A 15,440-nucleotide genomic window follows, 5' to 3' on the forward strand; every position below is an offset into this window, starting at 1 on the left:
ACATGAAACATACATATAAGTATGGTCACTGGAGCAATTGATTAGGAAGGGAACAACAAATTGGATATGTATTAAAAGATTATAATTGTGTCAGTATTATTTATCTTTTGAATTCATTTGTCTTTTGAATTCGTCTTTTGAACAGGTTATAGATATTTTAGTAGAAAATAAAGTATCTATTTTTATTGTTTACTCAAGAGATCAAAATGGTAATGAAGAAGAGAACCAAGTTAATCTTCCAGGTTAATGAATATTTTCCATGTGATCAGGCAAATTTTGCCTATTTATGCCTCTTATAAGTATCAATTTATGCTTGGTATTTAGATCTTGATTTTTTCCCAAAGTTTATTATTTACCTTCACTTTTATATTTATTATATTTGTTAATATCTCTGTTTAGAAAATCAAGGAAAGCTCTTTTTCCCCACTTATGTCACACCTATCTCCTCCTATACCACCATAGTGTGGTATATCTTTTTTATTCTACTATGAATCCTTAGATTATAGCTATGAAAATCCTACATTTCATTACAAAACCAAATAAATATTTAACTGTACTAATAACATTTTAATGATGTGCCCATCCATCTTAATAAAGTGATGACCTCATAAACATCTATCAGAAGCTCTTCTTTAAAATAGCTGTAAAAACGTGGGCCCTGAGTAAATGTAAAAATACTGTGTAGACTCAGGAAGATAGAATTTCATCAAATAAAACACAACATGGGCAGCTAGTATCTGACAAGCTGAAACATAACTTCCAACCCTGTCTTCCTTCACTATCGTGAACACCTCTAAGTCTTAAAAATGGAAATAAGGGGAGAAATGGGACAATGAGAAATATTTCAGCTAGGAAGAAAAGATCGTACTTTTATAAAACTAGTCTCTTTGAACATAAAGATCACTGGCGTTTGGGAGGCCGCTAAGCAATACTGTCCTTGTTTGTGTTTTAGAATGATGCACTTGCCTTCTGTAAATACCATGGATTCACTGGGTTTTCTCAGGAACTTCATGGAAGGTTATTGTTCAGAATAAATCATTAGCCTAGAAGTACTTTGGAAAATCACGGCCAATTACTTTTGAGAGCATAGAATGCAACAGGTACTACCCCTCTGAGCCTCAACTTCCTTATCCATAAAATGGAGATAACCATAGCACTGACCTCCTAGCATTATTTAAAGTGTCTGTAAAGTAAAACATAGTATCTGGTCCAGGGAACATATTAAATGTTAGCTACAATATTTCATGCATTGTCTAACATGATATATAACTTTAGGCATGCGTTAAGTTCCCTATTGAATTGTAAGTATCTTGAGGGTGTGACTGAGTCTTGCACAACTTTGTATCTTCTGTAATAGCCATGTTATATCTGGTAAGCACTAGTCAATACTCAGTGAATGTATTTTGAATAGAAATTTATATAAAACATGTGATTAATCATTTCAATAGAAAGTAAATTACAGAAAATTCCCCCTTCTGATAAGGAAAATCAAAACAGAGTTTTAGACAATCAAAATATAAATGTCTGGAATATGGCTTGATTTGGGATTAAATGAAGTAGAAGGGTACTCCTGTGGGGATAGCCTTGGGTAATGCCATTAGGTCACCTGAGCTCCAGCTGAAGTTTCATGGGAAAACTTTTTCAAGTTATACAACCTAATGATGTCTTTATAAAGGGATCTACATACATGCTTAACTATGGAGAATCTTACTCTTTTTATAGTAGGTGTGAATATTCCAATCATATAGATGGGAAAAATGAGATTGAGCAAGTTCAATGACATGACAGGACATGGCAAAGCCACCTCTTGCACCCAAGTCATTAGACTCCATGTATTTCTTTTTTTCCCCTCTATCTTGTATATGTTCTGCCTACCTTATAAAGCTGTGCTGGGGAGTGAGATGAAGTAATAGATATGAAAGTAGTTTGAGAAGTTCACAATGTAAAACCAAAGCACCCTATTAACATTATTTGTAAAATGTAAGCTTACTGTATTACTTTCTAGTGGGCTTGATATGGTCTGTATTTATCCTTGCTATCCAACTTACACCACCCTTTCCTCTAAAACTCTTCTTCTCAGGGTGAAGATGTAGAGTGTAGGTGTGTACGGAGGGCAACAGAATGTTTTTTCTATTCCCAAACTTCAATCCATGAGAGAAATCAGCCTCCGCTTACAAGGAATAGTTACTGGGTTGAGTCTTACAGGCATTCTTTGTGAGACTCAATAATTCCATGTGTGCTGGTATTAACTATTCAACCAAAATAATCTGCTTCAAGAAATTCTGGAACTTAAGCCATTCTGCAGAGAACAATCATTGTCCTTCAGAACATTTCACATACTGGCAAAGTACCCATGGCCATTCTGTGAAATGAATGTATCAACAAAGTACAGCAGTTATGGGCATAAAATTTTTAAAGTAGTCTTTTAAAAGTAAACTCAGAATTGGGCAATCTGTATATAAAGAGAGACTTTTTTTTTAAATGTTCTCATATGTTTCATTGGTTGTCTTATCTGATAATGTTATCTTTATTTATCGTTCTGCTGAGCCTTAAATCTAATACTGCAAGGAGATGGATAGGGTACTTAAAACATATGTTATATCAATGATACTATTTGGACTTGCCTGGAGAGTTTTTCCAAATACCTGACCTAGCAGGGTGACAGTACCAAAGAAAGCTTTTTAAAATGGTTTCAACTAAAAACTGATTTATGATGAAATGTGAATTTTATGCCACTTAAAAGTTGAAAGAGACTAGAAACAGATCCAGCATGCCTACAGGAAGAAAGAGGCAGATTTACAACATTATTGGTGGGATTTTGATTTACCTCCAGGGTCTTTAGAGTCAGACACTCCCAAAGGATGTTGTCATTCCTGAAATCACCATTTGGCTAGAGGCTAGATTAAGCAAGATGGCAGTTAGTGGGAAGGACACTGGATGAAATATCAGGAGATTCAAATTCTCTCTGAGAGCTACCCCAGTGGAATGGTAAAGAGACGGGATCTTCTCTTCTCAGATAAGGGGCATCTGAAGAAGCTGGAGTGCCAGGATTGAACTACTGGCTCCTTGGTTACTGGAGAACATGTATGATCTTATATTTAAAGCTATCTTCTTGGGGCACCTGCGTGGCTCAGTCGGTTAAGCGTCTGCCTTTGGCTCAGGTCATGATCCCAGGATCCTGGGATCGAGGCCCCATGTTGGGCTCCCTGCTCAGCGAGAAGCCTGCTTCTCCCTCTCCTCCCTGTTCATGCTCTCTTCTCGCTATCTCTGTTGCTATCTCTCTTTCTCTCAAATAAATAAATAAAATCTTAAAAAAAATAAAGCTATCTTCTTCATCCCAAATCATCATCTTGTGAAGCTTTATGTTTTAAATGCATTTTCATATATTATGTCACTTGAATAACTTAAGAATTCTTTGAAGTGTATCAATGGATCAATGGAACTGAGTGTCTTACTCATTCCAAGATTATAAATGATATGTTAAGTAGCAACAACTAAACTGTGTGTAACTGCCTCTATCATCTAGTACAGCTCTAGGTACATAGTAGGTACTTGATAGTCACTTGTTGATTTTCTCATTTTAGACTACATTTTGTGTATTGTTTGTATATACTAACATTATGGCAGGCTTAGGAGGTAACAAAATTGTCCCTGTATATAACTATTTGCTGGAGTTGCTAAGGCTGGCTGATGGAGATTCAGAAGTAGTAAAGACAACGCCTCCACAATCCGTCTCTACTGAGCTCTTAGCGGGGTTGTAGGATGACTCAGTGAAAGGGGTTGGTTTAATTCATGTTAGTTAAAGGAGAATGTGCACTGTGGTTTTCTTTACCACGTGAGCGTGTTTCAAGGCTAACTGAGAAAGTAGATGCTAATGGCTTAGAGTGCTTTCTAAGGACTTTGTAACAAAATCTTCCAGCTGTGTTCCCAGGCATATGCACTATAAGATGGGTCTCTGTAACATTGATAGGGTTGCCTTTGGTGTCCATCTAGATTCCAAATAAAAAGAAAGACACCAAAATCTATCCTGAAAATGAAAGTGGAGCCCTGCTATTTTCAAAGGAAAATGGCATTTCCTTGCACAGAATCAAATCATTTACACAAATGCAGCATCTGGTGGAATTTGGATAACATTTTGCATTTCTTGATGTTGTTCTACCTTGCCTTAGAATTGCTTCCTAAGATACAATTATTCCCATTCCAATTTTAGATACTGTGTTATTAAAGTGCTTTGTTTTTCCATTTAGTGCCACTGCGGCAAAATGACTCACGACAGCCCAGGAAGCATTGAAAACAATGTATTAAGCAAATGACAGTTCATCTTAAATTTTACGCTATCAGTTAGAACTTCACCTTGTATTTCGCATTCGCAGAAAAGCTGGTCCTCCACCGGACAGTGTAAAGTCGCACTTCAGATGTTTTTTGGTTCTTAGGGACAGAGTTGTCTGCCCAGCTGACCCTCACGGCATCGTGGGTCAGAGCGACAGCCTGCACACCTACTGGTGGGAGCATGGGGGTGGAGACATCTGGGGCCGAGGTGGGGAAATCGTCAAGCAAAGGATAATAATCAACGGGGTCAGTGGGATCTGGGTTTAAAAACCCGCCAAATGAAACAAACAAATACATACATAAATAAAAGAGTTAAAAAAATAAATATCAGTGGTAACACATCACAATGAGTTAAATGCATGGCAGTAATGATGAAAGGGAACATGAGAAGAACAGAAAAAAATACAATTAATTCAATCGGAAAACTCATTCGAAACAGTATTGCTCTATTACAAAAATACTATTTTCTGTAACTCACTTGTTTCCCTATAGTGGTTTTATCAGCTCCACTTCTGGTGGTCACTTTTAGCTATATATTTTAAAAGCCCATTTCGTCTTGGAGTTTTGCACATGGCTTCTTAAAAGGTCTAGTAGAGAACTTGTCAGTTTTATAACTATACAGATAACTTAAAATAACGAGATCAAAAGGAGTGTCTGGTTTATTTCCTCCTGTTAAGGAAATAAATGCCTATCCAATATCTGTTCTTTTAAGTTTGTTTATTTTTCTCCTTTTCTAACTTGATTCGGTTTCTCTAATGCTTTCATTATTGCTTAGCTTATATCTGCATAAATATTGTTTAGGAAAGAAACAAGTAATAAAGCCCAAAGGGCTCTGTGGTCTACAGCAATCCGTCTATGGCTATGATTGCGTAAAGCCAGACTGACCAGGTCCATGGCCCGTGTGCCCCAGTCATATGTTTGATAACTAGGTTTCTTCTAGCACTTGGCGTGGCAGGTTTTCTTAGACTGAAATCATTAAAGAAAGTATGGACGTATCTGTTTTACCCACTTTCCCACAGAGTAATTAACTAAGGCTCTTAAGGCATACCTATATTCCATATTACTTGTTCCAAAGTGTCAAGTTCCATGGGAAAACTTTATGTTATTGGCTGGGGAGACAGAACGAACTGTGGGAGGTACACACAGGCTTTGATCCTTATTAACATAATCAGAACCTGCATGATGACATGTGTGGTTTTAGAAAATTCTCTAGAAAAATTTTGTACTCATTTTTATGCTGCGGATATCAGAATCAGAAGAGTTTGTCTTGTGGCCATAGTAAGAGTCCAATTTTGAGCCTTTTATACCTAAGACTTTTCAGTTTTTGAAATTTTACCTTTAAATCATGTAATATGTATTCTCACTAACAAAAAAAAAAAGAAAGAAAGAAAGAAAGAAAGCCCTCAGGCAGGGCATCTGAGGACATTTGGGGAGCTGACCTGCTAAAATGTAGAGTATCTGAAGCAGTGTACATACAGAGTTTACATTTTTAAATAGCCTAGTTCCAAGCACAGCAGTTATTGCCTGGTTTTGATGACTACTTCACTTTGTCCACCGTATTTCAAATGCCTACCCCCTACTCATCGCTCTGTTTTCCAATGAATTATTTAGTAGTTTACTGGGCTGTGGTCTTTGGAGCAAAATACAAAACCTGAAAACAAAAACAGAACAAAAGGAAAGAAAAAAAAAAGAGAGAAAGAGAGAGAAAGAAAAATGTGTGTTTAAAATTTAATGACAGAGCCCAGGCTTTCCGTATTTCCTTTGATTGTGTCTTTTTATTAAGGGCTCCTTTAAACCCAAATGGATTTATGAAATGATGAAGGGGGAGCTGAAGAGCCTCCAGGAGGATCCCGATCAGTCATCAGGTCGGTGTATCAGTGGCAGGTGTTTTGGCCAAACTGAAACAGGTGCTGCCCCCCTTGTTTCTATTCTTAGCCGACTTTCCAAGAAGAATGTTATACACAACAGGAAGACTATTCTGAATCACAAACTTCTTTTTTGACCAACCTACATAATGTGTTATACCATATATGTTGTTTCTTTGCTTAACCTGGTTTTTAAACCAATATGAATTTAATAATCTGCCACAGGTGCCAGAGATAAGGTTTTGAAAAGTAGTGATTCTACTTCAAGAAATGCTAACACCCACTCTGGCTCTTCCTGGATTTTACAATAGTATATTTTTCATGACTTGTGGAGTTTCTTGGAGTCTCAGTTCCAGAATGTGTCCCTCAAATTTCAAGTAATGTTTGTTGGTATTTATCTATGGACTTACATAATTTAAGAATTTCTATCCCTGGCCAAGTTTTTCTTGGCTTTTTTTTAGCGAATTTGTTTTCAGGCATGGCTTGTCATTCTACTTGCCATCTCCTTTAGATCTGTACTAATACAAGAGCCACTAATTACACGGACAATTTAAATTTAAATTATTAAAATTAAATAGAATTTAAAAATCACTTCTTCTGTTGCACTAGCCAATTTTAAGTATCCCATGGCCATATAAGCCAATCTATCATCTTGGATAGTATAGATATAGAGCTTTTCCAACAAAGCAGAATGTTCTAGTGGATAGCGAGCACTATTCTAAATACATGTATGCTCCATACACTGCTAATTATCTTTCTCTCAGCACAGTTAAATTAAAAGCATTTTTTTTTTGGTTAAAAAAACACCATTTTTTGTTGCTAAACAACTTTTTTCCGGTTTTTAGGTGCCTTATATGCTGTTGATTTGCAGTGGTTATATTCAAGAGTAAAAACTAAATAAAAATTAAAAAGAAAAAAACATAGCCTCAAACCTTTTGCTAAAAAGAGAAGCCTATTCAATTCCTAATAAATATTTTGGTAAGAGTTCATGAATTTTCAGTTCACATACTAAAGTTCAAAACAAGCTTTTAAAATAATAACATAATTTTACATCTGGATTATACTTCATTCAGACATTGATAAAGCAGTTGAGAATAAACAAATTCAAAGAACACACCTCCTTATTCCCCTGCCTTCTTCCCTTCTCCAGGCTCAGAATGTCTTGTTCTTGCAACATTAAGAACTAAAAAGCTCTACTGCACAAATAAAACTCTTAACACACCCATCTGACCTGGTGAAACTTTCCTCAGCTCTAATACTAATATGCTCAGGATGAGATGAGGCTCCAGAGAAGAGGCTCCAGCTAAGAGCAGGTGTTTGTGGAAATCGTCATGGCCTGATACTCCAGTCTGACGCATTTATTGCCTCTGATTTTTTATTTACTTTGTGCTGGCCTCTTCCAAGTCTGCTCATGGGAATACTTAGAGAGCTCAGAGACAGAGAATGTCTTCTCTGTGGCACTATGACACATTTATTGATAGAATTTCTCCCAGAACCTTAACCTTTGATTCTGTTTATTTGTCCTTTGTTCTCCATGATGTGTGGAAACACAATAAAATAAGTCTGCCACATCCAAGAAAGGACTGGTTTTATTCATTCCTCTTCAAACCCTACTGACTTTACTTCAATAAGAAAATGCCTCACATAATTTCCAACTTTTGGTATCCATTCATTCCTCCAGATCCATTAGGATTAGAGTCTTATTAGAGAAAAATAGTCTTATGGATCACTGGTGTTTTAGAAACCACTCTGGGAATGCCATATGCCAAGGATTAAAGAATGACAACAAATGTGAAGGCAGAAGTTAATGTCCCAAATGGTTCTTTGTGAGCAGCTTATCTTTGGTTTACGTAAACTCTATTTTTACTACTACTGCTTTCTGCTCAAAATTGATTTTTTTTTTTTTTTTTTTGTCACCTGAGTGTCTCTTCTTTGTGGGCTTTCGTTTTGGTGAGAAAGTGGTCTTTGAAAAGACTAGCCATAGTATAATTTGTGTTGCCTGATCACAAGCTCAAGGTCACATTGATGAGCAGGTGCTCAACATCTTCTACCATTGACAGGAAAGAGGTAGCTTACTGAATACAAATTATGGAAAGAACAAGTAGAGCTAAAGTGACCTGCTACCTCCCAAAGAACACTGCTACTGGTAGAACAAGAGAATAAGGGGAAGTAAAAATTCTAGACACCTCCATCATGTTATCTCATGGTTTCCTCTCCTGGACCTCCATACGCCTCATCTTATTTAGAGATAATAAGTTTGACAGTAGACATTCTCTCAGGTAATACTTCTTATTTGCCTATTTGCCCTTTTGGGGAGACATGAGCCCTTTTGATAACACAATGAGAGAGCCATACTGTCTCCACAGATAAAGAAATACATTGACACATACCCAAAATTTTTCATACCACTTTAGGCAGATCATAGACCTTGAAAACAGGAGCCAAAGATTCAAGCAAACTCTGGAACAACAACTAATGAAGTGATGGTATATTTGGAAACCATCATGTAACAACTGTGAATTCACTTTAAAACTGTATATTCTCAAGAGAGCCTATGAATGGAGCTTGTGGGTTTGGAAAAAAAAACTGTACAAAGTTTACATAAACTTAGGTGGTAGCAGAAGTCACAGATCCCACTATTTATTCCAAGGTGATTTATTCCTCCTTGTCAGGACTTCATACTCAGGCACCCAGTAGTTTTCCATGTTCTCTAGTGTTCACTATGAAATCCTGCTCTCAGATTTTTTATTCTCATTAAGGTGAAAGTAACTGATGAGTTAAATGAGGTCTGAGGCTTGTGGATTTTGAAATGGGGCAGGATCAAAGAATTCACTAAAAAGATGGACCTCTTGGGTTTTACTTCCAGGTTTCAGACATAAGGCTATTGGGGATGGTTGTGTGACTTTCCAGTGACTCTGAACAGCCCCCCAGGAGTGGTATTTATTCTATTTCTGAGTAAGCCCAGCCTTGCTCACAGATAGTCTCTGTAAATGTCCTGAATCTCACTCTCTCATCCATTCCGTTCTGAGCTCCTTCAGCTCTTTTTGTGTGTGTTCTGCCTTTACGGTCCAACCCACACAGAATTCCTAGAGGTGTGAAACCCTGGAAGCAGCCACACTTTTAAATATCATAAGGCTCTGGGCACTGCTGGGGTGACCTCTAGGCCTGGCTCAGGAAAAGGCCACCTGTCTGACTCAGCCTAGTCCAAACCAGTCCCAGGAGGTCAGTCCTTCCTTGTCACATTAGTTTGAAGGATCCTCTGTAGAGAAGCAAGTGGCCATTTGGGCATCTGGTGGCTTTTGCACAGAAACTTTCCTGCCTCAATTGCACTGATTTGCAAGATGAAACAAGATGCACACGAGAATGAAGAGTGGTATCGAGCCACCAAAATATGAGCTACTGAGAGAAGACAGAGAAGGAGAGATCTATATTCTCTAAGTCCACATACTAATTTATAGATTGACTTCCTCTCACTTAATTTTGTAAACCAAGAAGATAATGAACTATGTGTGTGTGTATATGTATATGCACGTAAACACAAATATGCATGCACACATACACACTCAAGGCTCAAAACATGACTACATACATTTTGTTTGTTTTTTTCCTTTGTATTTTGCTTTAGGTTTTTTTTTTTTTTCCCCCCACCACAACTTAAACACTGGCTACCTTGTCATAAGAGGATAAACTATTTCAGCTTACCTGTTAGAGATCTGGTGGTGGCACTTTCATAAAGTGGAACTCCTTCTCCTGCATTGTTAAAAGCTTTTAGGGAGATTACGTAATGGGAACTTGACTCTGGAGAAAAAACAGAAAGAAAATAAACATGATGATTTACTTAGTGTACTGAAATATCCAGGGTAAATATTTTCCTGCAATAAAATTTAATATAATCTACTAAGTAAGTTGTTTAAAAATGAGTGAGTGTGATTCTGGGAAGCAGGTGGTAGGGGTGACAATACAGTTTTTAATCTTCCTCAATCTTCCCATAATAAGAGACTGATTGACTAGATAGACAACCACAAGCACTTGGACAATTCCAACAAAAGTAGGCAATGAGCTATACTCTCAAACCCCGAAATATAATTGCATGTGGACAAACCACCAACAACCTTAGGACTTGCATGTTTATCAGCATCTGTGTAGGAGAAATCAGAGAGAGGCATCCAACTTCAAAACAGAAATAGTTCTAAAATACCTATCAGCTAATGCTAGAAAATGCAGCAGGCCAATCTGCGGACAGTAAATATAAGTACACAAAACTAGCCTGCAAAATCTCCTCTCCAGGACAGGACTTACACCGGGGACAAATTGCTGGCAACAGAGTTAAAATTTGAGCAGACAGAAGCAACAGAAATGAAGGGAAGAGAAGGTCCAGATAAAGGTAGAAGAGAGCAAAGTCATGAAAACTTGGAAAGCAAGCTGCCGTACAGTTTTTAGTGTGTATCAGGGTTTGGCCAACTTTTCTTGTAAAGGACCCAGATGGTAAATATTTAGCTCTGCAGCCCACATTATCTGTGTCATGTATTCACCTGCATTTGTTTTTTGTTTACAGCTCTTCAAAAATGCAAAAAACATTCTTAGTTCAGTGGGGTTCAAACAAAAATAGGACCTGAGCCGATGTGACCTGCAGGCTAAAGTTTGCTGAACCCTCAGCTCTGGTCTAATGAAAACAACGGGAGAGGGAGCTCTGTGTATTTAGAAAAGCTATTTGAACATCTGGGAACGTAGAGGAACAGGTCATGTGAAAGAAAGCAAGCACCAAAAATCTGCTGGGGCTAAATACCTTACAAAATAAACTGAGGAGTATACCATTCCTATAGACAAGCACACCCCCAAAAAAGAGATTGAAAATACGCAAGGAAAGTAGATCAAACCTTTGAAATTTACTATTTCTTTTTTTTTTTTTTTAAGATTTTATTTATTTATGTATTAGAGAGCGAGAGAGAAACAGCATGAGAGGGGAGAAGGTCAGAGGGAGAAACAGGCTCGCTGCTGAGCTGGGAGCCCGATGTGGGACTCGATCCCGGGACTCCAGGATCATGACCTGAGCCGAAGGCAGTCGCTTAACCAACTGAGCCACCCAGGCGCCCTGAAATTTACTATTTCAAAATGAGCTAAACAACATTAAGAAAATTAAATGCCGGATATGCAAGAGTAACATAAATTAAAATTAGGAAAAAAACTCAGAAATGAGGTGGTATAACTCAAGAAAGACTAAGTAAAAAAAATATTTTTAAAAATAGACTACCTAGACAAACAAACAAGCACAAGAAAAAACAAAACAAAAAGAAATTAAGAGAGAGTACAAGAGAATTTAGGAGAGAGTGATGAACAGAAGAGAAGGAAGGTCTAACAGACGAGTAATAGTTGTCCTTGAGGAGGAAAACCAAAGAAAGGGAACAGAACAAATACTAAAAAGTGTAATTCAAGAAATTTTTGCTGAGTTAAAAAAAATCTTTTAGGCATCTGGACAGAAAGAATACATGACTTGAAAGGGGGAAACTTATTTGTTTCAGAGTACAGGTCTGTGATTCAACAGTCTTGCACAATTCACAGCGCTCACCATAGCACATGCCCTCCCCAATGTCTATCAACAAATAATATATGTTAAAAAAAAAAAGATAGGAGGAAGGGAAAAATGAAGGGGGGGGGAGAATCGGAGGGGGAGATGAACCAGGAGAGACTATGGACTCTGAGAAACAAACTGAGGGTTCTAAAGGGGAGGGGGGTGAGGGGATGGGTTAGCTTGGTGATGGGTATTAAAGAGGGCACGTACTGCATGGACCACTGGGTGTTATACGCAAACAATGAATCATGGAACACTACATCAAAAACTAATGATGTAATGTATGGTGATTAATATAACATAATAAAAAAAAAAAGAACAATTTTAGGCTGAAAGAAAATATTTGCTACACACACAAAAGTGGTTAATCTTGTTAAGATACAAGTAGTTCTTCAAATTAGTAAGAACATTGCATATAGCCCAAGGAGAATTGATATTCAGGGAAATGAAAACAAAAGCAACAATAAAATAAAACTTTTGGCCCTTCAGATTGGGAAAAATGTAAGATCGTGTTAATGCTCAGTATTCATGAGATTACAAGGAAAACAATACTTTCATATACCATTTCTCAAGAGCAGTGATGAGTCTGAAAATTTCTGTAAATTTTGGAAAATAAATCTGGCTATTTAACTGAGAAAAAAAAGGGGGAAACTTAAATTATGATCAAACTTTTGGACAGTCACATTTTATGCCAGAAGGAACTGGAGTAATTTATTTGAAATACCCAAGGTAAAAAATGTGATTCAAGGATTTTATAGTTAACAAAAGTTAGCTTAACTATAAAGGGCACATCCAAGCTGTTATCAACATGTAAGTAACCAGGGAGTATTACTCCCATGATCCTGAGAACTACTGAACTACTGAGAAACGAGCTCCTAAATGACCAGGGTAGATACCCCAATGGTAAACTGATGAACAACAAATGTTAGGAACTAAGACTAAGTAAGAGTTAAAAGGGGGAGATTTTATTTTGTAATGGCTACATGTTCTGATATTGTAGCTATCCTACAGTCATAAGTCAAAAATAAGGGAGACTAGGGGTAGTGTATGCACAAATCAATGTTTCAATAATTATTGATGGTGATAATATTATTATTTTTATTCTGCAACTAATGTAATATGGGATAAAGCAAATGAATAATCATGAGAAATTATAATTCTGTCATCTCCTGTGTCCTTGAGAACCAGAAGATTAGTGTGGATGAAAGGACATATTGATGTAAAATAGAAGAGGTATGTAAAGTCTTACATTCCTAAAATTTAATCAGAAAATCAGTTTCAACTCAAAAGGCATTTTATGTCTGTCCTAGTTCCATCCACTGAAGAAGTCTAAAGACATTGTCAATAACAAATACCCCTAATACCCAGATAGGGATTTTGAAAAAAATTTTTTTTTTTTGCACTGCAAGAAACAAGGGGTTCTTGTAAAACTGGTTGATTCCTGGTCTGAGATAGGACACATAACAATTGAGCTTGAAACATCTTGATGTAACCAGATCAAAAGGAAACAACCAAAGACTAATAGGCTCATGTCAAATGGATTCAGGAATCTAATGAAAAAGGCTCCCACAGACCAAAGATGAAGACAATCTGATGTTCAATAAAGGTGAGAGTTGCAATGAATTGAAACCCAACAAATATACATGCATGTATGAATTCATAAAGGTATTTTTAAAAAATAATAAAAGTTGGTCACTTCTGAGGTTGACAGAGAACCAAATTATTATCTTGAAAACCAGCTAAAGAATCAAACATTCATTATGTTTTTCTTAAATAAACTCTACAGTTATATAACCGCACAGCATGTGAAGGGGAAGCATACACTTATAATATTATTCCAACTAACAAGTGAAAACTCAATGATAGAATTCAAATATTACTATTTTGCAGCCCCAATGAACAAATGGATCTGGGCATTAAGCATTCATGATTGCTAAGATAAAATAGAGAAACCTAGGCATAATGTATCTTCTAAAGAAAGAGCACACTCCTAGAGTCTTCCCAAAGGATGGAACCTACTTAGTCTGATTAAACCTCTAGATCCAAATGCCATTTTGCAGGAAATAGAGCAAAGAAACAGTTCAAGTCCAACTTACACAGTTCATTAAGCTATATATTTGTTGCTTGTAGTTTTCTGTATCTGTCTTTTATTTTACAATTTAAAAAAGTTTTAAAAATGAGTGGATTTATCTCTGACAGTGAGTGCTCTTTGAAAATTGATTAGATGGCTTTTTCTTCATGAGATTTTATGTGACCTAAATATTAGCATTCGAGATATTGACATTCCAAACCACAATGACAGGAGAGCCACAATATAGCAAGAGGAATAAAATAAAATTATGTTTAATGTAGTCAAAGGGCTTCTATTAAGTGAATTGCTTCCCCTACAAGAGGGGATATTTATTTATTAATTTTTGCTATCAACCTAATTTACTAATAAGAAAGTAATCAGTCAACAAATGTTAAATACTCTTGGAGCATATGTTAAAGATGGACCCCTATTGTCAGGTTACCATAATTCTGGGCAGAGAAAACAATGGACAAGGAAAGACTACATAAAATTAAGTAGTACAGTGTGTGATACAACTTGTGAATGCTATGTGAGATTAGAGGTCTGGAAAATTAGTGAGGGATTGGGTCATCTAAGACTTCTTGGCAGATATGGACTTGGTACCAAGGCTTGAAGGTATGGGTAGGATTTAGGGATAGAAGGATGATAGGAAGTAGAAAACAATCTCAGGAAAAAGGTATATGTCAAAAATACAGTTAGATGGGTCAGCAAAAATACTTCTCTACTAGGAAACATCCTTTATAGCTATTGGAGTGGAGACAAAGCCTGATTTCAAACATATGATTTATCTATACAACTACAATGTAAACATTTGCATTAGAGTCAAGCTCCATAAAATTGCCTTTCTGTGGGTCAAATTGCATTTGGTTTCACATAATATACATACAGCATATATTTGCATTTATCTATGTATTTGTTTATCAAGGGAGTGAGAGAGGTCAGCAATTCCAAAACTCCTGTGCTTGGGAGCTAGGGTTTTGATTTTTGTTTGGTTTAGTTTGGTTTTACTTGTTAAATCTGAAGGAGAGAGAAGAGGAGAAAGGAAGAGAGATAGGAAGAGCGAGAGTGGGGAGAGATTTAGTCACAGGGTATGAGAGGGTGCTAGACAGTAATTCCTCCAAGTAATTCACCTAAGGAATGGAGCCACCACTCCAAGATGTTATTAACATATGGAAGGCAGTCTTCTAGTCTATCAGCATATGGAAGGTAAACCACAAATCTGTAACCTCAGATTCCTATATACACAAATGCATGCAAATCTATACATATTCATGGAAAAATAAATGACGAAGTCTGGGCTTCCTTAGTTAACATGTCAACCATAAGATCAACAGCAACAAATTAGAAACTATACTAAGGAAGTAAGGAGGGTGCAATAAAATAATAAAGCAGGTCTCATTTATGCAAGGTGATTAAATATGATTGTTTTATGCTGGCTTCTCCATTTAGAATTCAGATTGAAGACTGTCTGACTTGATCAGAGGCTCTTCACTTCCTGCTCAGAGTTAAGAGCTAAAGCTCACAGGTAGCATGGTCTATGAGACATTGAATTCATACCTTCACCTCTCTGTCCCCCCCCCCCCCCAGCTGCCCAGCTTATCCCTCC

General features: G+C 36.8%; 1 protein-coding gene across 3 annotated transcripts in view; it reads right to left on the reverse strand.

The window, feature by feature from the left end:
- DCC (DCC netrin 1 receptor) overlaps positions 1–15,440 on the reverse strand; it is a 1,149,203-nt gene that overhangs the window by 119,316 nt on the left and 1,014,447 nt on the right. For 2 of the 3 annotated variants that reach the window (XM_032422885.1, XM_032422884.1), the window contains exons 16-17: positions 9,897–9,992; positions 4,354–4,586 (exon numbers count right to left, since the gene is read on the reverse strand). In XM_032422885.1, the coding sequence (XP_032278776.1) occupies positions 4,354–4,586; positions 9,897–9,992 (329 nt within the window). The remainder of the gene's footprint in view (positions 1–4,353; positions 4,587–9,896; positions 9,993–15,440) is intronic. The other variant, XM_032422886.1, reaches the window with a different exon arrangement.

The sequence above is a fragment of the Phoca vitulina genome, unplaced genomic scaffold, assembly GCF_004348235.1.
Source record: "Phoca vitulina isolate PV1807 unplaced genomic scaffold, GSC_HSeal_1.0 scaffold27, whole genome shotgun sequence".
NCBI classification, from domain to species: domain Eukaryota; kingdom Metazoa; phylum Chordata; class Mammalia; order Carnivora; family Phocidae; genus Phoca; species Phoca vitulina.